Source organism: Triturus cristatus, chromosome 10 (assembly GCF_964204655.1).
Source record: "Triturus cristatus chromosome 10, aTriCri1.1, whole genome shotgun sequence".
NCBI classification, from domain to species: domain Eukaryota; kingdom Metazoa; phylum Chordata; class Amphibia; order Caudata; family Salamandridae; genus Triturus; species Triturus cristatus.
The window spans coordinates 515,788,475-515,814,958 of NC_140593.1; the positions used below are offsets into that span (position 1 = coordinate 515,788,475).

A 26,484-nucleotide genomic window follows, 5' to 3' on the forward strand; every position below is an offset into this window, starting at 1 on the left:
TCGGACACGATCTCGAGATCTTCGGTGTCGTCTTCGGGAACATCTTGAGCAAAGATGTCCTCCGGTTCTGGAGCTGGTTTGGCCATAATATGGCGTCGAGCTCTTCGGTCCCGGAGGGTCTTCTTCGAACGGAAAGCGGCACAAGCTGGACAGGTGGACTCGTTGTGTTCCGGCGACAGGCAGAGGTTACAAACCTCGTGGTGGTCACTGTGGGGGAACTTCGCTCCACACTGGGGGCATTTTTTGAAGGGTGTCCTGTCCATCAGCCGCTTCCGGAACCGGTCCGAGTTGATTTCGAAGTCGATGGAATGAAGATTAAGGAGTTAAATTGATTGCTAGAAGTTTTCTGCTGGAGCGGAAAAAAGTTCATCCGAACCCAATGGCGGAAAAAAACAATCTGGCGATGGAGTGGATGCCCATGCGCACTGTTGTCCAGGGGAGGAGTCACCAACCTCGTGACCAAAGGCTTCTTCCGAAGACAACAACAACCTGCAATCATCCGAGCCCAACACCAGATGGCGATCTTATCCTCAGTGTGTGATCTGCAGCTCATATGCCTCGAACACCCTTTTTCCCCACAGTGTAAGGAACACTGATTTAACGCCATAAGAAGAAGGGATAGCCCATGGAAGCATGGAAGAAGGGAGCTGCGCGAGAGAAACTTCCTACTGGGTGTATGTGCAAGATGAAAAGCTGCAAGCACAATGTTTCAGTGTGCAATAGAAAACCCTCTATAAGGGATACAAAAATACCATAAGTACACCTAGGAACGCATACAGAATTTGTACCACGAGCAATAGGGAACAAGGCAATAGTGCATCCGCACAATATACCATAATAATGATTACTTGCATGAAGTCTGTAAAGAAGAAAAACCCCAATACCATAGAGATTGTAACCCACTCAGGGCCACAAAACAAAAACATCGACACTAATCCATCTTGACAGGAAAAAAAAATAACACCTGCCAAAGATATGAACAGCAGTCTTTGCAACCTGCTCTCCATCCACCTGTATACCACTGTAAGCTGCAATCCACTTCCTGATGGACGAGCATACATCAGGAGTCCTGTCACCCAACTACCCACTCCTGGCAGGGGTATGTGTCTGTGGGCATGAGTAGTTGTGTGCATGAGCCATGCACTGTTGTGCTTGGATAGACCTATTCTTTATAATGGTCTCACAAAGGAATGTATGCAAAATCATGTCTAATTATGTTAAACACATCTATGTCAAAGTGAAATAATCTGACAGAATAGCTTCCATAGTTTAAAGGCTGAAGTGGAATAAATGGGAGTACAATAAAGTGCAGCAAAAACTCAATTCTGTGTCACACAATTTTTGTTTTCTGCTGCAGGTTTGGTAATCAATGCCGCAACATCCTTGGGGTCTAACTTAAACAATTCACTCACTGTTTGCTAGCAAAAAGTTACCGGTACTCTTAATTCTTCCTATCAGAACCGAAGAGGATTCAGGGGAACCTTTTGCCCAAGGCATCTTCAAATGTACTGCAAGATCTGCCTCCAATATCGTCTCTGAGAAGGACACACTCAGATCATGAGAATCCAGTTGCCAGAGAATTCATCTTCTCCGCAACCACATCACTGAACGTACCGCTCTTGGTCATTCTCTTCCACGTCCAATCCAATAGATAACCTATGCCACTTTCACAGTTTAACTAGTTACTTTTTCATCTAATCCCCTCTGCAAGGCAAATGATGGCAGCCCTATTCTCTACAATTATGCTAAATCACAGATCACCATGGATGAATGATTAGTATGTGATCATTCTAGCAAACCGCTAGGTTAGCATCAAAGAAATATCGCATTCATGACTTTTTATCAATCTGCAAACCTTTGATTTTACAGCCCTATTAGTGGCATAAAAAAACCCTTACATATTTTATTGATTATGAAGGAGCTAAATCTAATTAAACAAATGACTTCTTTCAGGAAGATATGCTTTGTTTTATATACACAACTAGGTCAAGCAATTGTCTCATGCCTTCATGGAAACTGTGAGAGTAAGAACTCTAAACTGAAGGACTCACTGAAGATAGCTTGTGCCATTTGACAAGGTGCAACAGTAACCCATGCCTTTCTTGATCCACCAATCTCAAAGCCTACAACTCCATTTAGCAGAGTACCTTAAAAATAAATCTCTAAAAGTGTTAACCGAAGTAAAGCAAAATCAAAAGGATAAGACACACTTACAAAGGAGAAGTACTTACCCACATATTATATATAACCTATTATTTACTTATTTTACAAGTTGTGAGGTTAAGTATCCTCAACGATAATTAATCATCTTCTCAGAGTCCAAGTACAAATATTAACTAATTGTACTTTTAGGTGGAGATTGGTGGCCAAACATATACAATACTGAGGCTCTCTTCATGATATGATTGAAAAGAAGATCATCACTTTCAGCTTAAGGTTTAGATAAAAGCCACAATGAAAATCAGCAGCACCAAAATTAGTCTTACCTGCATGTTAGACTGAGCATGTGATATAAACTGCTGTCCAGGACTTGGAGGGTACTGCTGCCTAGGAGCAATGAAAGGTCTTGTATTTCCTGCTGCTGGCTGGTTGTAGTGAAGGTGTGAACCACCAGGAGATTGGATACTCGGTCGTACAGTTCGATCCCTAGGAAACCCAGACTGCTGCCCTTGCTGATTGTACCCAGACTGCTGCCCTTGCTGATTAAACTCAGACTGTGGACCATGTTGATTATAACCAGACTGTTGCCCATGTTGATTACCCCCAGGCTGCTGCCCGTGCTGATTAAACCCACATGGCTGACCCAAAGGATTAAACCCTGGTGGCTGAATATGATTAAATCCTGACTGCTGGCCTTGTGCAAAACCAAGCTGCTGGCCCGGTTGATTAAACCCAGGCTGTTGACCAGGCTGAGTAAATCCTGACTGGTGTCCTTGCTGATTAAATACCGGTGGTTGACCCTGGTGATTAAACCTAGGAGGCTGTCCATGCTGGCTATAGCTAGACTGCTGACCCTGTAGATTATAACCAGGAGGCTGTCCCTGCAGACTAAAGTTTGGCTGTTGATTCTGTAGATTAAACCCAGACTGCTGCCCTGGGGAATTAAAGCCAGGTGCTGACTGACTGAAAGAAAGTGGACCTTGTGCAGGCATAGAATGGTTGCTGTTCAGAAGAGGTGGAGGATGTGGAGGAGGTGGATTTCGCTGGTCAAATAATTGATGATTTGGGAAACGTGGATCTAGAAAAAAATAAACGTGCATAACATTCAGTTGGCAGACTCACAAAGCAATATAACACGGTACTGAACACATTGAAAAGTCTCAAATGAACAAAGAACAATTATGAGCCTGTAGTCCTAATGAATGAGTTACTTACCTTCAGTAACAATGTATACGGTAGAGACACAGTCAAGCCGCAGATTCCTTAACTCTAGAATGATCCCAGACGCCAGTCTGGATACTGAGAGTTTTCAGCAGTACTTCTGAGCGCCGGGCGACGGCGTCGCTTGGCTCCGTCCTGACGTCAATGGAGCCATAAAAGTCCCTCCCGGCGCACGGATGTCAGTTTTCTACGGTGAAACTTTTCCGCGCCACAACGCGGAGCCACTACAAAAACTGTGAGAGAGTAGAAACAGTGTGCCAAAAAAGATCAAAAATCTTTGAAACAATGACAAGAAAGATAGAATGATGAGAAACATCACATTGTGTGTTAGAAAAAGAGTACTTCTACTGTAATGGCCTGAAGGGAGAGAACAGAGTACCTGCCCCTAGAAACAGACTTGCAGAAGCGAAGAGCCATGCCCTCCTTTGAGGTAAAACGGGATTGGAAATGAATGTCAACTATACACCCCATAAACAACCTATTGACTGTAGCATAGTCAAAAAGACCCCCAAACCAATCAACTGAAGCATAGACAAAGAGACCCAAAAGTAACAGGTAAAAAAAGATGAGTGTGGAAGGGAGGGTAGAAGAACATGAATAACCCGTAACACTGGAAGAACCAGGGTAGAGGAGCATGGAAGAACATAAAACCCCACCACCCAATTGTATAAAAGGTGGAGAAACAACAGATAAAATGAGACATTCTGCCCCGGAGGGAGGTGAAGTAGACCACCCCGCAGGAAGACTAAGGCCAGCTGTAAGGAGGCAAGTGGGTAGAACCCAACCTGAAAAGGTCCTCACAGGGGGCAGGATAGGTGGGCGTTAAGGAATCTGCGGCTAGACTGTGTCTCTAACAGATACATTGTTACCGAAGGAAAGTAACTCGTTCATCTGATAGAGACATCTAGCCGCAGATTCCTTAACTTTATAATAGATACCAAAGCTATACCCCAATGGATGAGGATCTGCAACTGAAACCCACCAAGTTCCAAAGTGAACATAACTTTCAATAACCTCAATAACATCGACAAACACAGTGGGGACAGCACTGCCAGCGTGGCTAACACCAAATCCATTAAGATCTGTAAAGGAGCATTAACAAGGGGCGACAGAAGCACCACAATCCACCAGAGGACGTCTCCCGTCCAGACAGGGACGAAAGGAAATCACAGAACCAGATTGGTCAGTGCATAATGGAAGAAAGATCCATGAACGTTTGCAAAAAGAAGATAAACCGAGCACAGGATCCCATGGACACGCAAAAGACAAAGTCCCAGAGAAGGGACAAAACTGAGTCAGAGCATACAAACTGAGCATGCACCACAGTGGATGCCACCAATGACAAGTGAGGGGACAGATGTCACCATGCAGAGATATACAGAACCATGACTACCAAGAGATATATGTATGTGTATGACAGGGATACGCATAAGCAGAAAGTGTATCCCGTGAGAACTACACCACACATATGCAAAAGTGCAATGAAATGTATTATCAACAGCACTTATGCGTCGGCAGAGAGAGACAAGCGCATCACCAGGTAGTCAACCAGCCAACCATACCCAAAGGAGAAAGGATACCGGCAAAAGCCGGCACTCCCATAAGGCTCGCTCCCGAGCGAGAGCGAAAGTGAGAGCGCAAGAGAGACAGAGAAAGATAGAGAAAGAGAAACAGAATCTGGGGCAACAACCCCAGATACTACAGCAAGGAAAATCCCAGTCTGCTTGCCCTCTAGCTGTGTGTGTATATCTCAGGACATATATACATATATATGAAAACAATTAGAAAAATGAAAGACAAGGAGATCTCGAACAGCATGCCCTAGATAATAGGAGGCCGCTCAACAGCGGTCAACAGCACTGGTGCGAAACATAGCAGGACATAATGTCAAAACACTGAGAAAACAACATCACCCTCCCCGCCTGGGAAGGAAACCTGGTACCACCCCCCCCCCAGTCAGGCAGGAATACTGACCACTACACTAACGAGGAATGAGTTAGTAATACACATACACAGTGTCTGAAGAATGTATATATAGCCGTATACAGATACTGCGCAAGGACAATGAGTATCCTGAAGAAGAAAACTTCCACCAATAAATCAGCAGGAGCAGAAGTACCTGAGCCCTTGCACAGCAATGAGCAGAGGGGCTTGAGCCCCTGCCTTGGAAGTTCACAGAGAAATAGGGCACCAGTGACGCGTCTGGCGTAGACTCCACTGTCCATAGGCAAAAAACAGTCAGGGTCTGAGCCACGAGAGAAGACCTAAGCCCTTCCCCACACCAGGGATTGAAGATTAGCCAGAATATAATGCAGCCAAATCAGTGGCGTAAGGAATACCGCAGGCACCCCGTGAAAGCGAACATAACCTGTGTGTATTCACATGTCGTCTCTCAAAAAACACGGACCGTTCCGGAGTGGAACAGATCAACATGCCCACAAGGGACACTTGCGATGTAGGCAAAAAGAGTACAGCGAAAGGCCGAAAGAACAGCCAAAGGCAAGAAATGAAGGCGTGAACACGGCGGAGTGAACCAGGCATGGCAGAAACCCCACAATACTCTGGAGAAGTCTGCATCCACAGAGGCAGGGGAGTGCTACGAACCAACCGTAGACAACGCATAAGCTCCAGGAGAGAAGTGGGCCTCACCAGAAGAGACGTCCCACACAGCAGAAAGAGCGGAACGAAGTGAGAAGCCTACAGTATGACACCATAGGACAATTCTACTAAGGGACAGAAGACAACCGTCCTAAGAAGACTGCAGGAGCCTTCGAAACTTCACGTGCCAGGAAGAGCAGCTATGTAATAGCCAACGAATACCCCACATAGAGTATGTCACATACCTATAAAAAGTAAGGGACACCTCTTGAGACGAGCTCGTAGTCAGAGGACTCAAAAAGAAATGCAAAAACAGCTCGCTAGTTTACCAAATAAGGGCTAAAACGGCTGATTAGCAGTACAGTCAGTCCAGGAAATAACCTATAGACTGATATCAGAAAATCAGTGACAATACTGCAAACGAAATCAAAAGTCTGCAATGAGGACTGTAAACCATGGAAGTCATGGGAACCCAGACATGACACGCTGAACCGCTGAGTCAGAGAACCTGTCAAAAAGACTGCCCCATGAAAGGGCAGATCCCCAAGACGCTCCTGAACATTTTCAGGGAAACTGCCATTGTGCAACCAGTCATGGCGACGCAGAGCAACTGACCTGGCCATAGCCCGACCCACATAGTCAGCAGTGTCCATAGCTGACCGAATGGAAAACTGACATTTCCCGACCATCATAAAGAAACCGAACCAGGTTAGCTCGAGGGCCCTCTGGAAGAGATGGAAAGGGACACTCAACCGAGTCCCAAAGGGCAAAAGTAGCTCGTGCAAACACGCAAGACGTGTTCAGGGACCCAAGGCCCGAGCTAGTGGACGCAAAGACATGGCAGCCACACGACTCCAAACAGCAAGACTCCCTAGAGGTAGGAAGCAGCGGAGGAGGGTAACGAGACTGAAGCTTCCTGGACTACCAACCCTTGAGCCCTAGGAGGGAGGGACAAACAGACCAGGTCACTTGGAGACAGGCGAATACGATGTGCAAAAGCACGATCCACAGGGTTCCCAGATGAGGGCCTCGCCCAAGCGCCAAGAAGAGTGTCATATAATGACCACAAAAGGGCAGCAAGGGCTACACCTTCACAACTCTCTGGTGGAGTAGATCCAACAAGGGATCAGAAGGCAAAGAGACTGAGGGAGGCTGCATCTGCAAGATATCTGCAGACTTGAAAACAGGCCTCACAAACGCCGCACTAGCCCCTGTGGCCATTCTTGGTGGCGTCAATAAGACATCAGTAGGGGACGTTTGTAGGCTAACAAGTGCACCCAACGGTAGAGGCTCCCCAGCCCGAGGACGAGTTAAGGCCTGCCAGTGCTCCATGGGCACCTGCTCCGAGGAGCATCGAAACAACCCTGGTGGTGGGGAACCCTCAGAGGTCTCAACCTCCTCCACCAACAGAGGAATAGCAGTGGACAGCACCGGCGTCGAGACAGCGTTGCCTCGACGTCACGATCACCGAAGACTCGTCGGCCGGTGCCAACTCTACCTTCACCGAAATTGGGAACTGCAGAGGGAAACGCGTTGCAGCCGCATCCAGAGTCTGTGCTGAGAGCCTCACAGGGCTGTGCAGAGACGCCACAGGAAGGTTTGCCGTCAGGCTGGGATGTCCCTCCGGGCCATGCCTCAACGTCGCAGAGACTCCGGAACCGGAGTCAGAGTTTCGATTGTCTTCGAGGGCAAACCTGCCGGCAAAGTCCCGACCTGAGTCCCTACGCCTTCTGTGGGGCCCGAAGGCATGCCAGGGAGAGGGGGTGATGAAAAGATGGCCAGTAAAGCCCGAGAGTAGGCTTCCATCTGGGTCCTGATCGCCCCAGCACCAGGAAAGGGAGGGTGGGTTGAGGTCGACTCCTGGGGGCCCGTGTCCGGTGAAGACAGAGAGCAGCGACCTCCGTGACTTCTTCTTGTGCTTACCCGCGTCAGACGAGCGACGTCTGCGGGAAGAACTCCATGACCTGTCCCGAACAGGAGCCCTAGCACAAGATGGAGACGGGCGGCACAAGGACTCCGAACGGGACATCCGGGCGGACAATAACTTCATCCGACGTTCCCGAAGGGACTTCAGTTTCAACTGCCGGCAGGCGTGACACTCCTCGGAATTGTAGTGCTCTCCTAGGCACCACATGCAGATCTTGTGTGGATCCGTTGACGGCATCTGCTGCGTACAAGTCTTACACGACTTGAAGCCCGAAGGCATCGCACACTGTTCCTGAATGCCAAAAGGCGTCTAAAAGGCCTGAAACAAACACAGGCCAGAGGTAGCGCTTCTCCTGGATCGCGTTGAGATGGGGAAAAGAAGAAAACTGACATCCGCACGCCAGGAGGGACTTTTATAACTCCACTGACGTCATTTCGGTGGTCGTCAGGACAGAGCCATGCGACTCCGTCCACCGGAGCGCACAGGTACTGCTGAAAATTCTTCGGATCCAGACTGGCACCTGGGAACATTCTAAAGTTAAGGAATCTGCGGCTAGATGTCTCTATCAGATACAAGACAACATCACTTTCTGCAAAGTCCTAACCAACTGCTCACGCCATTTTAGAAAAAACTGTGAGAGTTTTTAAATTTTAATAAAACAGTGGCAATTTGGCAGAATGTTGGATCACTACAAAATCTGAATATCTTAATCACAGAAACATCAGTCTCTAAATTTAGTTTCCTGTGATTTTTTGGGAACAACTGCTAACTAAGTGGATATTTAACAATATTTCAAACCCAAGCATTCAGTTTACAAGGAGTTTCTAAAGTCAAGACACTGAAATGGCGCCATTCCAGACTAAAAAATAGGTGTCATGAGTGAGACTTTCAACATGACCTAATTCAGCTGTGGCCCAGGTTATTTATCACATCTCACCAAAATGGGCATGGGATGAAAGAGGTGCAGAGAAATAAGGGAAGAGAACATAGTGAATAACAGCATATTGCTTGGGCTCTTTACTACATTTCTGCTGGACACATTCTTTTACACAGAAGCTTCAGGGGGATAGGACTGGGGATCAGATAGTCGGAGTGAGGATACAAAAATCTGAATAACAATCAAGTGAACAATTATTCAAGTGTACTTATATGTAGCAAAGACTTCATAAATTACATAGTTCATAAGTTAGTGGGAAAGGGAAGAGAGAGTACTGTTAGGCAAGGGGAAGACATATGACGTACCTGTAACAACTAGTGAAGGAAACAAGGGGGATACAGTAGCTAATATTTAGCCAGATCTGGGTCAGCCTCAGTGAAGTAAGCTGACTTTGCCCCAGTGTAATCTGCGGTCACCAGAGCACAGACCCTCACCAGCACTGCGTCTACTTTGAGTTCTAAACAGCAGGGGATGACGAAGACAGTGCTTAATTTGTAAAATAATAAGTGCCAGAGCTCTGATCAGGAGGCCGATGCAGCTAGCACCACCCATTGCTCAAGTCATCACTGCCAAATCAACTACTAACCATCTCTCTAGCCTGCAAGTGTGACAGTTCAGGTTATTCCAGGTCCCCAAAGCTAAAGGAATAGCTGGGGAGGCAGGTATTAGTAACTTCTAATGTGTATTGTATTCATAAACACCCGTTGTTGTGCTCATCTCTGAATTAGACGGGCAGCGCCATCATGTGGCAGTGTCATTAGTGTAGTGTTGACAATTAAGGGCCGAGCATGGAAACCAATTAAGTGGCGCTGCGGAACACCGGAAACCACTGGCTCCAATTAAGCACTGGAAGGCCTCTTATTTTATTATTCCAAATGGGCCCAATACAAAATGCCCCACTTAAAGAATGGTATCCATACTCCTTTGAGTTTCATACTGGCTAAGAGCTAGTTGGAGTTTAACACAATGATACCAATACAATGGTGAAAACAAAGACTCATCGTTTCACTTCTCAAGTGCTTAAGAGCTAATCTAGATTTGGAGACAGGAGTTTGACTTTTTCAACCCCTGTGTAGGAACCTGGCCCTGTATAGTATATTGCCACCAGGTGGTAATTCCATACACAGAGTCCAGGGGTTCCCCAAAAGTGTACAGGGCTCAATGTAAAACCCAAAGTGCTCTGTTAGTGGTAGTGTGGGCGAGCAGCCTTAAGCCTAACACAGGGGAGTGTAAGGCATTTATTGCACAACAATGATCAATAATGGACACACAACTTCAAAAGGAGGTCCAAACCAATTTAAAGAAATTATACTTTTTTTTTAAAGGAGAGTAGAAGGTAGGGCCAATGGACACCTTACCTGGGATGACTACACCCACTACTGTGCCACCCTCCTGTGGGAGCGTCTCAGACCTAGCCCTGATTGGATGGGTCCCTTCATCTTCAAGATGGAGGGGACTGGAAAGTGTGCTTAACTTTGAAACCAGAGGAGTGGAGTTGGCAAAGGTGGGCACACCTCTTATCCTTTCTAAGCTTCCCCTTCAAGCAGTGTCTCATCCTGGGGGTGGAGGTTTGACACCTCTGCCCAGGATGTGCATTGTTTCTGGCCCCAGACAGTAGAGGCTCTCCACCCGGTATACAGAAACAGGTATGGTGGTGGCAGGCTGCCTAAAGCCAGCCAGAGACCACACCAGGGTTGGTAGGTTTTCAGGGAGCACCTCTGAGGTGCCCTCTGAGTACATGTTTAAATAAATCTCAAACTTGCACCACTGTGGATTTAATACGAGAAGCTGTTTGGTGCTAAACGTTACTGGGTTCAGTGAAGCCATCGTGGTGCTACGGAACTCGAATTGTCAAGTTCCCAGTCCATGTCCTCGCTATTGCTTCCCTGGCACTTACAATATTAGGGAATAGACCCCAATACTGTAGGGGCATATCTGCTAAGCTGATATGCCCACACTGGGGATATAGTGCACGCTGTCTTAGAGCTGCTAAGGCCTGCTAGAGGGGTGACTTACCTATATCTTATGCAGTGCTAGCTAGCGCAGTGTGCCATGATGACGTGGTCATTTTTCATCGAACAGGGGCATTTCAGCTGTAGGGGCAGTGGCATGGTCCTAGTGAAGGGTTCCCAGTGGAACCTCTTCGGCCTCCGCCCTAGGTACCTAGGGTACCACTCACTAGGTACTTACAGAGGGGCAGAAGTACCAATTGCGGACATGTTTTTAGGGAAAGAACACTGGTACTGGGAACCTGGACAGCAGGGGCCCAGTACCCTACAGACAAACGCCAGTAAAAAAGTGGGTGGTACTGAAACAGAACCCCATTTTCTCACACCCTATAGTGAAGAGTTGCAAAAATGCCAGAGCTTGAAGTCTATCTATATGAATAATTACATTAATAACCATATAAATAGCACTTCAAAACATTTATTTTATGGTACACTCAACCCAATATAGGGTGACAGATGATATATAGAGGTAATGAATTAGGCAAGTAGGTAAGTCAATATATAAGAAATCTTGGATATGCCAAGGAGGGTTACATGGTGTAATAGTCACATATCCATACTGGTAAGCATTACATGTGAATAGTGCTTAGTCCAGAGATACACAAAATCAGAACTGGAAAAGTGTATAAGGTCCACAGAATTCAGTGGTTGAGGTGGTCTCTACTTAAGTCTTTATTACAGCACAAATAAATCCTTTTTAGCAGCTTCTAAATAACGAATCATTGAGGAAAAACAGTAACGCTCTACAATTCTACCTTGCAGTTTGAATACAGCTCATTGCTGCTTGACTGTAATTTCCAGTGCTTTACGACAAGTATTGTAATTTATGATTGTAGGAAGGTGGCTCTGTATGTACTATACCAAAGTAAGGTATAGCGTGCACAGAGTCCAGTGGAACCCCAAAGGTAGGCAGAGGTAAAAGTAGAGAATACTTTGCTCTTTATTTGTGGTAGTGTGGACGAGCAGTAGGGCTTTATCAAAGGGTAGTGATAAGCATTTATCATACAAATTCAGGCAAGAAATGCCATCACACACTCAAAGACTGAACTCAGGCCAATTAGTTTGTATAAAATTATTATTTAGTTACAGGCCAGGCCTGGTACAGTTAAGTATGTAATACTTTGCAGGAATGATGCAGTGAAATACAATATGAATGCAATTTGAATGCTTTAAAGGTAAGTCATTTGTTTATAAAAGAGTTGAATTACTTTTCAGATTACTTTTTATACTCAGTATGATATGCCCACATATCACACTGGAACATTTCCTAGAGAAAAGGTAGGTAAATCAGTTTTGGTACATATGCAGTTTCTTAGGTTTTCATACAAACCAACTCCACACTGAGAAGATTTTTCACAGAATAGCAGTCAATGCAGTCCTAAGGGAGAAAACTGTGTTATCGGTTCATCAGTAAGTAATTTGGAGTTAGTATTCTGGCGTTAGAACCAAGGTTCTCCCAGGGTCAAGGATGCACTCTCAAAGCACCCTTAGTGGCACTAGGGCGGCTGGGTGCAGAGTGCTGAGGTCCAATATTATCCAATGGGGGATAGGGGGCCTCCAATAGGTGGCTGCTTAAGAGCTAGTTGTGGGAGTAAAGCTCCTGGTGTTTGCGCTCAGGGCAAAGGGAGATCCAAGTTGGCAAACAAGGTGCACCCCCAGCAGCACAGGGGCGGCCGGTTGCAGAGTGCTGATTTGGCACGGGTGCCCTATTGTTTTCAATGGGAGTTGCCAGTTTGGGATTTTGGCTGCAGGCTCGGTCAAGGAAGACTTCTGGGAAGAACCAACAGCTGACCAGGTAAGTTGGAGTGCTCGGGGACTTAGGTGTACCTCGGGTTCTCTTCTCCAGGGTGCAGGGCGGCTGGACGTAGGGGTGTCTTTTCAGGTCGGATCTCACCTTACTAGGCCACTCGCGGTTGGGGTCTCCGTGCAGAGGCTGCAGGCAACATAGAGGAGTCCTGAAGGGGTCAACCCATGGTGGACTCGGACTCTGGAACGCTGGGGGACCTCGCTGGGACCGGTGGGCCACTCTAGCTCAGGCCATAGGCGACGGGTGCAGTGGTGGTTCCAGGCGTCAGGTTTGTCATCAATAGGCTCAGAGTCTTGGTTTTTTTAACAGAGCTGATGTTCACAGGAGATCCGGTCTTTGTGGAAGGCGGTCAGTCCTCCCAGGGTTTCCGGTGGTCACTATCTGCAGGACAAGATGACTTTAGGTGCAGGATCTCTGGAAACTGCAGACGGGCCGGTAGGACTGGGGCCAAGTCAATTCCTCTCCCAGACGTCTTCCTTCGTAGGTTGCGGGAATCTGCCTTCTTGGTTCAGTTGTGCCCCCTAAATACTGTATTTAGGGGGCATTTTAGGGGGCTCTAGGTCAGTAGCCAATGGGCTACAGACCATAGGGTGACTACACCCTTGGTGTGCTCACCCCACGTGGGGGAGTGGGTACAATCCCTAACCCTGATTGGAGTGTGCCTGCCATCTGCTAGATGGCGGGAACTGAAGAGTGGGCTTCACCTTGCCTCCCCACGTGAGGAGTGGGGTTGGCAGAGGTGAGCACACCTTCTGGGCTGCTCTAATGTTTCCCGCCTGCTTCCCACCGGAAAGGAGGGGAGACAGGAAGGGGACCTGCTCCTAAAAGCAGGAGAGGCTGTAGGGTCGCATTACAAAGGAAACAAGGCCTTTGAAGCTCCTCTGCTCTTCCTGACCTGGGGGGAGGTGTGACCACCTCCACCTAGGAAAGGCTGTGTGAGAAAGTGCCCTCTTTCTTGCATGGTATGCCCCCACTTTTTGCTAAATTGCTGAATGTACTTTGAATGAGTGTACCCTGGACTCCTGCCAATCAGGTGCCCAGGGCCTATGTTCCTTCCTTAAAAACACACAAACTCCAAATTGGCAAACCCTGGCCACATGTCAGCCCCTGGTAAATGGTACCCTAGGTACCCAGGGCCTTGTGACCAGGGAAGGCCCCTAAGGGCTGCAGCACTCATTGTGCCACCCTTAGAGGCCCTGTACCCTTACACACACACACTGCCTTTGCAGGCTGAGTGTCTGGGTGCAGGACAAAAGTGAAGAGTCGACATGGCACACATCTGTGTGCCATGCCCATTACCTACACTGCCATGGCATATGTCAGCCACCCCTCTGGCTGGGTGCCTTATGCCCATGATGTGGGCACAGGAGCAGGCGCCCTGTGCCCCTACAGTACCCAGGTCCATTCCCGGGCACTGTAAGTGCAGTGCTGCAATTTAAGAATACATGGTGCTGAGAGCTCGTCAAACACGAGCTCCACAGCACCATAATGGCAACACTGAAGACTGGGAAGTTTGGTATCAAACTTCTCAGCACATTAAACCCACACTGATGCCAGTTTGGGATTTAATGTACCAAGCACCCCAGAGGGCATCTTAGAGATGCCCCCTTACAACTAACCTACAATCCACGTCTGCTCTGAGGCTGCCCAGGCTGCCACACAGCAGACACGTTGCTGGACCCCTGGGTGGGAGAGCCCCTGCTCTCCCGGGCCTGCAACAATGCACATCCTGGGTGAGGTGATAAATCTCCTCCCCAGGATGAGCAAAGGGAAGCTTCAAAGGCCTGCCGCCTCTAGGAGTTTCCCCAGGCCCCTGCAACCCCCCACTCTGGCGGGGAGCTTGGCCGGAAACCCCATACAAGGACAGGGGATGTGCCAGCCTGCCCACCCCACCCCTCAGGTGGGGGAGGCGAGGTGAAGCACATCTCCGGGCTCTCGCCATCTTGAAGATGGGAGGCCCTACCCTATCAGGATTAGGCTACTGCCCCCCTCCCACAGGAGAGAGGCAGGATAGGGGGGTGTACCCACCCCAGGACAAGGACCCATTGGTCCCTGGCCTTCACCTACCTGTAACGCCCCTAAATCTAGTATTTAGGGGCACCCTGAACCTTCCTTCCCCAGATCCGAGATTCGAAACTACAAGAAGACCAAGAAGAACAAAGACCTGCCCTGCAGCTGCTAAAAAGAGGAAGACACCAACTGCTTTGGCCCCAGCCCTACCGGCCTGTCGGCCCTCGAACCTGCTCCTGCTCCAGCGCGGCATCTCTTGTGGCCAGCAACCTCAGAAACCCCGGAGGACCTGGCTACCTTTGAACTCTGATTCCCTGGGACTCCCATGAGTAGAGGTTCTACTCAGAACCTACCTTTAACCCCTGGCAGCAGCCCGGAACCGCGATCCCAGCCCACTCTGCACCCGCCAAGCCTGGCCGGTGCCGGAGTGAACTAAACCCACGAGGACGACCCCATGGCGACTGTGACCCCGAGTCCGGCACCCAAGGACCCCCCTCGACAATCCTGGAGAAGCCTGCAGCCTCAGAACAGAGTGCCACCCCAACCGCGATCAACAGAGGGTAAGATTTCCCGACACCAAAAGGCACCCCTGCACCCGGCGCCCCACGGCCCTCTGTGCCCAATCCTGGGGTACCTACCTATCCTCCAACTACCCAACTTACCTCTCGAAGTGGTGGTGGCACCTGAAGAGTCCTCGTCCCCGAGCCTGCAGTCTTTTTCCAAACCGGATATTTCCCATAGAAATCAATTGCGCGCCCGACGGCTCAAAAGCACCCTGCACCCAGCCGCCCGAGTGGCCCTGGCAGTGAAAACTCTACACTAACCTACTTCCCCACTTGCCCTGAGTAAGTGACCAGGAGCCCAGCTCCCACAGCCGCGTGGCTTGCCCGACAGCAGCCACCAACCCAGGCCCCCCTATCCCTCATAGGATAACATTGGGCCAAACTCTCTCTGCACCCGGCTGTCCTGAAACCGCTGAGGGTGAACTGACTGTACCTACCTGACACTGGGGGACCCCTGAGTCTATGCTCAGAACTTTAACTCAGCCAGTCGAGTACTTACCCTTAAACCGCTAACTTCATTTTCCTCATGAGGTAACATTGACTGTCTTTTTCTTGGAAATTCTTCTAAGTGTGGACTTTTCAAACTCAAAATATTTACCAAAAATCAGCCGAGTACCAAAAACGAATTTACTCACCTGCTCTTAGGTGAGCTCCCAGTGCTGGATCTTGGTGCCCAGCACTCACTCTGAAAATTACCCACAACTATACTTACCTTTAACTCATTTTTCTTCCATAGGAAACCATTGACTGTTTTTCTGTGAAATTTCTTCTAAGTGTTGATTTCTGCAATTTCTAAATATTCATCAAAAATCGTATAACATCTGAAAACGTAATTACTTACCTGTTTTGGATAAATGTCCCAGTACTGAGTCTAGACACCCAGTACTGGATTACAAAAGTAACGATAACCTACTGTACCTGTAACCTACATTTCCTGCCATAGGGAATCATTGATTGTTTGCTCTGAAATATTTTCTAAGTGCTAACTTTTGAAATAGCTAAATATTAGTTAAAAATCATTACAGTACCAAAGTCGACTTTCAACAGCTGATTCTGAGAACTGACCCAGGACTGGATCTAGGATCCAAGCCTGGAATTACAAAAGTAATCTAAAAAGTGATCTGTTGCATATAATTTGAATTTAGCATTGAGCTCAATGTATTGTGTTTAGAAATAGAGTTGCCTACTGCAACTACTTGTAACTGTTTACTAAAAAGTCTATTACATATATAAAAAGTATTTTTATGGAACATCTCCTGTTGAGAAAGTATATTTTAATTCCAAGTGTTGGTTCTAAAATAAAACAAGCATATATTTTTTTTATATACAAACCATTGGCCTAGAGTTCAGTTATTGAGTGTGTAGAACTATTTGCTGACTGAGTGTGTACAACAAGTACTTTACACTGTCCTCTGATACTGCCTTACTGCTCGACCAGGCTACCACTTTGGAGAGTAAGGTTATATCTAACTTTAACCTCTGTTAAACCCTTGGGGTCTGTGGACTCTGTACACCCTGTACCTATTAAGGAACAGTATATACAGAGCCACTTTCTCACACTTTGTTTCTGGGCTCAGGGTGTGAAGGCTCCCATCCCGGGGGTCCAGAAACATGTCTCGTGGTGGCAGACTGGTGTTTACCAGTCAGGGAACCCACCAGAGGCTGGTCGTGTTTCGAAGGGGGGATCCCTAAGATGCCCTCTGAGTGCATTGTATAATAAATCCTACACTGGAATTCCCGCAATTCAGTAAAGCCATTATGGTGCTGTGAAGCCATTATGGTGCTGTGGAGTTCGTAATGACAAACTCCCAGACCATATACTCTTTTATGGCTTTACTGCACTTACAGTGTCTAAAAGTTAACTTAGACATTGAAGAGGTACAGTGCTCAAGTAACTGTACCCTCACCAGTGGTATAGTGCACCCAGCTAGAGGGGTGTCTTGCTTAAAACATAGACAGTGGGTTGCAGGCATGGCACACAGGTATGTGTGCCATGTCGACACTTCACTTTTCTCTGCACCAAAACATGCTGCCTGCAATGTCAGTGTGTTGGTGTTAAGGTACAGGACCTCTAAGGGTGGAACAATATGTACTGCAGCCCTTAGAGACCTTCTCTGGTCACAGTGCCCTTGGTACGTTTTACGAGGGACTTTACATGTGGCCAGTGAGGTGCCAATTGGGGGTAAAAATGTACAGTGTAGGTAAAGAACACAGGTCCTGGGAAGCTGATTGGCAGGGACAAAGGGCACACCAAGTGAAAGTGCATCAGAAAAATGGCAAAATGGGTGGGTGGGTGGGTGCGGGGGGAGGGAGGGTGTAACGGCAACAGAATCCCAGCTTCCTACAATGATCTTTAGATATCAACTATCCTTGTGACAAAAGCAGTAACCCACAGAGCAAATTACATAAAATACAAATCAGTTATTTGCGTGTTACAAGTTATGCTTTGCAGCAGGCCCGTTGACGCGCCATCCTATTTCATGGTGAGTCACATGTGATAAGACCACACAATGATCTCTCCAGCAAGCCTATTCACCAGTGTAAGAAAGTTGCTCTGTATATACTGTTCCCAAATAGGTAAAGTGTGCACAGAGTCCACAGTCCCCAAAGGTTTGGCAGAGGCTAAAGTTAGATATAACCTTACTCTCTAAAGTGGTAGCTTGGTCGAGCAGTAAGGCACTATCAGAGGACAGCATAAAGCATTTGTTGTACACACTCAGTCAGCAAATGGTCTCACACACTCCAGAACTGAACTCTAGGCCAATGGTCTTGTATCAAAATATATATTTGTTTTATTTTAGAACCAACAATAGGTATCAAAATATACTTTCTCTGAATGAGACGCTTTAGATAAATACTTTTCAGTAGGCAATAGACTTTTGAATGCAATAGATACAGTTGTTGCAATAGGCAACACAATATAACATTGAGCTCAATGGGAATTTCTAGTTAAATGCAATTGATTACTTTTTGGATTACTTTTCTTACCACAGGACTGGATCCTAGATTCAGTCCTGGGACATCTCCTGTAAAGAGTTGAGTAAAAACGTTTTGGTTACAGTTGTGATTTTTAAGGAATATTATTGTATTTTAAAGTTTGACACTTTTTCACATAGAATCACCAATGTTATCCTATGGGAGGAAATTCACTTAGCAGGTAAGTGGGGTTATTGTTACTTTTTCTAACTCAGTGTTGGATCCTGGATCCAGCACTGGGGCATCTCCTGTAAACAGTTGAAATAATGTGTTTTTGTTATACAGGCAATTTTTAACGAATATTTGTAAATTTGCAAAATCGACACCTTAGAAGAATTTCTGGCAAAAACCAGGCAATGTTATCCTATAGAGGAAAATCAAGTTATAGGTAAGTACGATTGCAATTACTTTTCAGGGTCAGTGCTGAGCACCAAGATCCAGCACTGGGATCTCTCCTGATAACAAAACTCGACATTTAGAAGAATTTCCAAGTGAAACCAGTCAATGTTACCCTATGGAAGAAAAGTGAGTTATCGACTTTTGGGTAAGTACTCGACTGGCAGAGTTAAGGTTATGGGCATAGACTCAGGGGTCTCCTAGGGTCAGGTAGGTACAGTTGTTACACCCTCAGCAGCACAGGGGCAGCCGGGTTCAGAGTGAGTTAGGCCCAATGTTATCCTATGGGGGTCAGGGGGGGGCCTTTTGTTGGCAGCTGCTGGCTAGCAGGCCACGCAGCTGTGGGAGCTGGGCTCCTGGTCACTTGCTCAGGGCAAATGGGGAAGTAGATTAGAGAAGAGGTTGAACTGCCAGGGTCACTCGGGCGGCTGGGTGCAGGGTGCTTTTGAGCTGTCGGGTGCTCAATAAATTTCAATAGAGAAGCTCAAGGACGAACAATGGCTGCAAGCTCAGGGACGAAGATTCTTCAGGTGCGACCACCACTTCGAGAGGTAAATTGGGTAGTTGGAGGATAGGTAGGCACCCAGAAGTTGGGCACAGGGGGCCGCAGGGCGCCGGGGTGCCTTTTGGCGTCGGGAAATCTTACCCTCTGCTGGTCGCGGTTGGAGGGGTCCCTGGTTTGGAGGCTGCAGGTGTCGTCAGGACCGTCGAGGTGGGTCCTTGGTTGCTGGATTCGGGGTCACAGTCGCCAGGGGACGTCCTCGTGGTCTTTGTTCACTCCAGCACAGGCCAGGCGTGGCAGGTGCAGAGTGTGCAGGAGTCGCGGTTCCTGGCTGATGCCAGGGGCTTGTTACTTGCTTTGAGCAGTACCACTGCTCGTGGGAGTCCCAGGTAGTTAGAGTCACAAGGCAGTCGGGTCCTCTGGGGTTTTTGAGGTTGCTGACCACTGGAGACGCCGGGGTTAACCAGGAGCAGGTTCGAGGGTCAACAAGCCGGTAGAGCTGGGGCCAAATCGGTTGGTGTCTTCCTCTTGTTAGCAGCTGCACGGCAGGTCTTCTTGTTTCTTGATCTTCTTTCTTGTTTTGGAATCTGGATCTGAGGAAGGAAGGTTCAGGGTGCCCCTAAACACTAAATATAGGGGCGTTACAGGTAGGTAAAGGGCAGGGACCAATAGGTCCCTTCCCTGGGGTGGGCACACCCCCTATCCTGCCACTCTTCTGTGGGAGGGGGGCAGTAGGCTAATCCTGATTGGGCAGGGCTCCCAATCTTCAAGATGGCGAGAGCCCGGAGATGTGCTTCACCTCGCCTCCCCCACCTGAGGGGTGGGGTTGGCAGAGGCACACCCCCTTTTCTCCCTTGGGGTTTCCCGCCAGTCTTCCCACCAGAGTGGGGGTCAGAACCGGTGGGGGCCAGTTGCTGAGTACAGCAAGTGGCCTGGAGAAGCTCACAAAGGCGGCATGCCTTTGAAGCTTCCCCTGCCCATCCTGGGGGAGGAGACCTAGCACCTCGCCCAGGATGTGCATTGTTGCAGGCCCAGGAGAGCGAATGGCTCTCTACCCAGGGGTCCAGCAACATGTCTGCTGTGTGGCAGCCTAGGCAGCCCCTCAGACAAGACGTGGATTGTAGGTTAGGTTCAGGGGGCATCTCTAAGATGCCTTCTGTCGTGCATTGTACATTACATCCCACACTGGCATCAGTGCGGGTTTAATGTGCTGAGAAGTTTGATACCAAACTTCAGTCTTCAGTGTAGTTATCATGGTGCTGTGGAGTTCCTGTTGACGATCTCCCAGCACCATATACTCTTAAATGGCAGCACTGCACTTACAGTGCCCAGGAATGGACCTGGGTACTGTAGGGGCACAGGGCTCATGCACCTGTACCCACACCACTGGCATAGGGCACCCAGCTAGAGGGGTGGCTGATATATGCCAGGGCAGTGTGTGTTGTGGGCATGGCACACAGGGATGTGTGCCATGTCAACTCTCTGTTTTGTTCTGCACCCAGACACTCAGCCTGCAAGGCAGTGTGTATTTTAAAATGCAGCTTGTTTGCCATCAGAAAAGTAAGCCTGTTTTAGTAATACGAGTCCATATTGTCAATTTTGTTGGAGCAGATGTTTTAAAAAATAAATATGTAAGCTCTGTCAGACTCCATCCCCTGTCTCCTGCCACATTTGAACCCCAGCTGATGTTACTCTGGATTTTTTTTTCTTCATTTCCAAAACCAGTACCACACTCCTGTCACAACCTCTATTCTAAGTCCTATCTTTGTAAAACCACTCTAAAAGCACAGTAATTTGTGGAGGACGAAATTACTGTTAACAGATTAATATAATTTACTAGATAGCACAAACGTCAAAAACTATAGAACTGTTTATTTGTAGTTTACCTCGCTCAAAAAAAAAAGTGTTATGTGAAACCCATCACACCTCCAAGACTTACCTCCAATGAAAAACTGATCCCTCTCTTGAACAGGGGGAGGGCTTCTCCAATGATCTGGAGGAGGAAGTCTTGGTCCTTGGTTTAGATTTCCAGGAATATGTGGCGGAGCATGCGGTGGAAAATCTGGTGGACCCTGGTGTAAAACAGTGACAGAAAAAGAAAGAAACCATTAGGATTTTTTTTTAACTGAACAACTAACCATATTAACAATCAATCTCCTTGAACAAGTATTGATTTATTAATGGTTGAAACTTGTCACTATTCTGCAATACCCAAAATAAATCTCACAGATTCAGAATAAATGTGGAAATTATGCCACGTTTTTATACTTCTTTAATACCACTAGGATTCAATTTCTTCTCCACCTTATTAGAATCTTTCCACTTATTAGTGAGCCCTTTTCAATTATTTCAATTGACTTTCTCCTTTAGAAAACGCAGTTGACATTTATCTGCTGTCTATTTAGCATCACCTGTGATAGGAAAACGAAAGCAGCTTTGCTTTAAAGGTAATAATCTAAATTTGTGGTGAATTAAGAAAATCAAAATGATCCTATGGTAAGTTTCTTTACAGATCTGTGAAGCATTTTCAGTTTCGAGCCAAATAGGTTAAATATTTCCATTCCTAATATTCAAACAAAATGTATCACTTTAACTAGAAGGCTTCAACCAAATTTTATATTGCATATCAGACTCTGTATATCTGGACAAGTAAACAGCAGAAATTGTTTTCTACTGTGCTCAATCTCGATGCTAGGCCAAGAGTGAGTCAATTTGTTCGTCCTGAGGTAGGTCTTGCTAGAAGGGAAAAAATCAAATAATCTAGGAAGAACACATTGAATAAAATCTAAAGACAGATTCAAATTTGGAAGCTTGAGCGAATAATAGAGAATTACCTGCTCGGCACAATTTCAAAACAATAGGTGGAGTCAGATGTGACAATTTCAATAGCTGCCTCTTGGATTATTCTCTAATTAAAAAGCAGGAGAATCCAGCTGAGATGACAAAATAAAATCACGACAATTGGAGCAGACTGAGAAAAACGTAAAATTGATGCAAACCTCTGCTTAAGGGGCCTTCTAGACAACATAGTGGCGTCATGGAACTCTGAGAACGCTGAGCTACACTAGGGTCCAATTGCTGACTGACGGGTTCTGTCATTAATTCAGCCCATTGAGAAGCAGCTGAAACATCTTCTACACACAGAAAGGCAACTATAGCAGCTAAACAAATGCAAATGAAATACTTTTCATTTCACCATTTTTCTTTAAAGTACAACTCAAGTAGCACAAGATGATTACAAAAGTCCTTTCTGTGATCTAGAAGGCTATTTCGATTTTCACTGTAAAACCCAGTATTAATACTACTGTCAGGATCCATATAGTAGTGTCAGTGCATGTGTAAGTTGCATACAATCAAAGGCCTAGAAAAACGGTTATATTAATATAAGAAATCCACTTGTAAAAAGCTTTATTATTGAGGCTATTCTAGATTCGAAAAGTTATAATTCCTTCATTCTAGTAGTTGAGTCCAGAAAACATCTTATCGCAATGTTTTTGGGTTTCAATCACAGGTCTCCATGACTAAACCGAAACTCACGTGCTCCAACACGGTCACTGTCATCCTTTAATGAGTGAAGTTATGCATCACATTATGTCGGAATGTAGTGCGCTAAAACTCTTCACCTGGGAAGAGGGGTGGTTTTATGTGAATCTACAACTACTTCCAGTTGCAAAACTACTGATACTGTTAACTAACCTTTTTTCCTTTTGGAGAAAGAACCTATTCTAGACTCATCCTGTCGGAAAAGATTACAAAGCCATATTTCCCATTATATTGGAGTGGGCAGAAAGATTGCGGGGAAGCAAACAGATTCTTTTATATAATCTGTCATATTGTAAAGGTTTGACTTGTATAAATATCCATACAGTAACATTTAGTGAATATATGAACTATAAATGAAGATTTATACAACATAACATGTCTGCAACAAATACACTCCTCGAAGAAACTGATTGTGACTTTCTTTCTAGTACAATGTGTTTTCGATCTAGTGAGTGAAGCTGTGCAGAGAACCACTTAGCTGTGCACCCTACATACTCCAGAGTAGAACAGCAGATTTAGCAATAAGACAACCCACGCTTAGTGATACAAAGGAAACAAACATCTATTGGACTTTCAAAAGTACTACGACAAGGCAATGTAAAACATGAGAGCTGTTCGTATAGTACGGGAATCGGACTTTTCTGCAGATGCTTCTGGACCTGGGAAGAAGGGACATTCTACAGTTTCATCGACATTAAAAATGGTTAGACAAATGCACATGACCCGTCTGTCCCATTGCACTTGCATTTCATGTACAGCAGCTGTATTGGCAATGATGGATGTCACCATCCCTACATATCAAGAAACATAAATCTGGGGTCGGGTGCCAGAGAGCCAAACGAACAACAAGGCAGCACTGCTGTGAGGCTCTTGCTTTTGGGTAATAGCACCTGACAAAATCTGTCAGACAGCAATGTCAGATCCAGTTTTGAAGTACAGCCCTACCATGCTTAATAATCTGGGCATCTGCTGGTGCCAGTATGTTATGGCTCAGTTAATTTTTCTCGTCACTGTCATTGAATGTGGTTTCATGACATGATTCCACTGCTGGTCCGCAAAAGGCAGTGGTTACACAGCAGTCCCTGTAAGAAAGTGGCTCTGTATATACTGCTCCCAAATAGGTACAGTGTGCACAGAGTCCACAGTCCCCAGAGGTTTGGCAGAGGATAAAGTTAGATATAACCTTACTCTCTAAAGTGGTAGCTTGGTCGAGCAGTAAGGCAGTATCAGAGGACAGTGTAAAGCATTTGTTGTACAAAGTCAGCAAATGTTCTCACGCACTCAAGAACTGAACTCTAGGCCACTGGTTTGTATATAAAAGTATATATTTGTTTTATTTTAGAACCAACAATAGGCATCAAAATATACTTTCTCAGAATGAGATGCTTTAGTTAAATACTTGCAATAGGCAATAGACTTTTGAATGCAATAGATACAGTTGTTGCAATAGGCAACACAATTCAAACACAATTATAACATTGAGCTCAATGGGACTTTGTAAGGAAATGCAATTTCAGTTACTTTACGTATGATTATCTTACTCAGGGTTGGATCCTGGATTCAACCCTGGTGCATTTCCTGTAAACACTTGAAAGAAATCGTTTTTGGTACACAGGCGATTTTTTAGGAATATTTGTAAGTTTGAAAAATCAACACTTAGAAGAATTTCTGGCAAAAACCAGGCAATGCTATCCTATGGAGGAAAATCAAGTTATTGGTAAGTACGGTTGGAATTACTTTTCAGGGTCAGTGCTGGGCACCAAGATCCAGCACTGGGATCTCTCCTGATAGCAGGTGAGTAATTTTGTTTTCGTTGATCGGCTGATTTTTAGTGAATATTTTAAAGTTTCAAAACTCGACACTTAGAAGAATTTCCAAGTGAAACCAGTCAATATTACCCTATGTAACAAAAAGTGAATTATCGGCTTTTGGGTAAGTACTTGACTGGCAGATTTAAGGTTCTGGGCATAGACTCAGGGGTCTCCCAAGGTTAGGTAGGTACAGTTGTTACACCCTCAGCAGCACAGGGGCAGCCGGGTGCAGAGAGAGTTAGGCCCAATGTTATCCTATGGCGGGCAGGGGGCCTTGGTTGGTGGCTGCTCGCAAGCAGGCCAAGCGGCTGTGGGAGCTGGGCTCCTGGTCACTTACTCAGGGCAAGTAGAGAAGTAGATAAGGATAGATGTTGCACTCCCAGGGGCACTCGGGCGGCTGGGTGCAGGGTGCTTTTGAGCCGTCAGGCGCTCAATGGATTTCAATGGAGAAGCTCAGTGATTAACAAATTCTTCAAGCTCAGGACGAAGATTCTTCAGGTGCGACCCCACTTCGAGAGGTAATTTGGGAAGCTGAAGGTTAGGTAGGCACCCAGGAACTGGGCACAGGGGGCCGCAGGGCGCCAGGGTGTCATTTCGAGTCGGGAAATCTTACACTCAGCTGGTCGCGGTTGGGGGGGGGGTCTCTGGTGTTGAGGCTGCAGGTGTCGTTAGGAGCGTCGAGGAGCGCACTTGGGTGCCGGATTCAGGGTCACAGTCGCTGGGGGGACGTCCTCGTGGTCTTTGTCCACTCCGGCACAGACCAGGCTTGGTAGGTGCAGAATGTGCAGGGTTTGCGGTTCCGGGCTGATGCCAGGGGTTTGAAACTTGCTTTGAGCAGAGCCACTGCTCGTGGGAGTCCCAGGTGCTCAGAGTCACAAGGTAGCCAGGTCCTCCGGGGTTTGTGAGGTTGCTGGCCACAGGAGGTGCCGGGATTTAGCAGGAGCAGGTTCCAGGGTCGACAGGCCGGTAGGGCTGGGGCCAAAGCAGTTGTTGTCTTCCTCTTCTTAGCAGCTGCACGGCAGGTCTTCTTTCTTCTTGTTCTTCTTTGCTAGTTTAGAATCTGGAATCTGAGGAACGAAGGTTCAGGTTGCCCCTAAATACTAAATTAAGGGGCGTTACAGGTAGGTAAGGGGCAGGGACCACTGGGTCCCTGTCCTGGGGTGAGTACACTCCCTATCCTGCCACTCTCCTGTGGGAGGGGGGCAGTGGCCTAGTCCTCAGTGGGTAGGGCTCCCCACCTTCAAGATGGCGAGGGCCCGGAGATGTGCTTAACTTCGCCTCCCCCACCTGAGGGATGGGGTTGGCACATCCCCTGTCCTTACTTGGAGTTTCCGGCCAGTCTTCCCGCCAGAGTAGGGTTCAGAACCGGTGAGGGCCAGTTGCTGAGTACAGCAAGTGGCCTGGAGAAGCTCACAAAGGCGGCATGCCTTTGAAGCTTCCCCCTGCCCATCCTGGGGGAGGAGACCTAGCACCTCGCCCAGGATGTGCATTGTTGCAGGCCCAGGAGATCTGGGGGCTCTCCACCCAGGGGTCCAGCAAAATGTCTGCTGTGTGGCAGCCTCTCAGACAAGACGTGGATTGTAGGTTAGGTTTCAGGGACCATCTCTAAGATGTCCTCTGTAGTGCTTTGTACATTAAATCTCACACTGGCATCAGTGCGGGTTTAATGTGCTGAGAAGTTTGATACCAAACTTCTCAGTCTTCAGTGTTGCCATTATGGTGCTATGGAGTTCGTGTTTGACGAGCTCCCAGCACCATATACTCTTAAATGGCAGCCCTGCACTTCCAGTGCCCAGGAATGGACCTGGGTACTGTAGGGGCACAGGGCTCCTGCTCCTATGCCCACACCACTGGCATAGAGCACCCAGCTAGAGGGGTGGCTGATGTATGCCAGGGCAGTGTAGGTTGTGGGCATGGCACACAGGGATGTGTGTCATGTCGACTCTTTGTTTTGTCTTGTACCCAGACACTCAGCCTGCAAGGGCAGTGTGTTTGTGTTAGGGTACAGGGCTTCTAAGGGTAGC

General features: G+C 47.0%; 1 protein-coding gene across 7 annotated transcripts in view; it reads right to left on the minus strand.

Annotated features, from left to right (window-relative positions):
• RBM33 (RNA binding motif protein 33) overlaps positions 1-26,484 on the minus strand; it is a 594,498-nt gene that overhangs the window by 299,265 nt on the left and 268,749 nt on the right. For all 7 annotated transcript variants that reach the window (XR_014970135.1, XR_014970134.1, XR_014970136.1 and 4 more), the window contains 2 exons: positions 21,046-21,178; positions 2,487-3,238 (listed from right to left, as the gene is read on the minus strand). Coding sequence is in view for 4 of the 7 variants with exons in the window: in XM_085631975.1 (XP_085488101.1) it covers positions 2,487-3,238; positions 21,046-21,178 (885 nt within the window). In the remaining 3 variants the exon portion in view is untranslated. The remainder of the gene's footprint in view (positions 1-2,486; positions 3,239-21,045; positions 21,179-26,484) is intronic.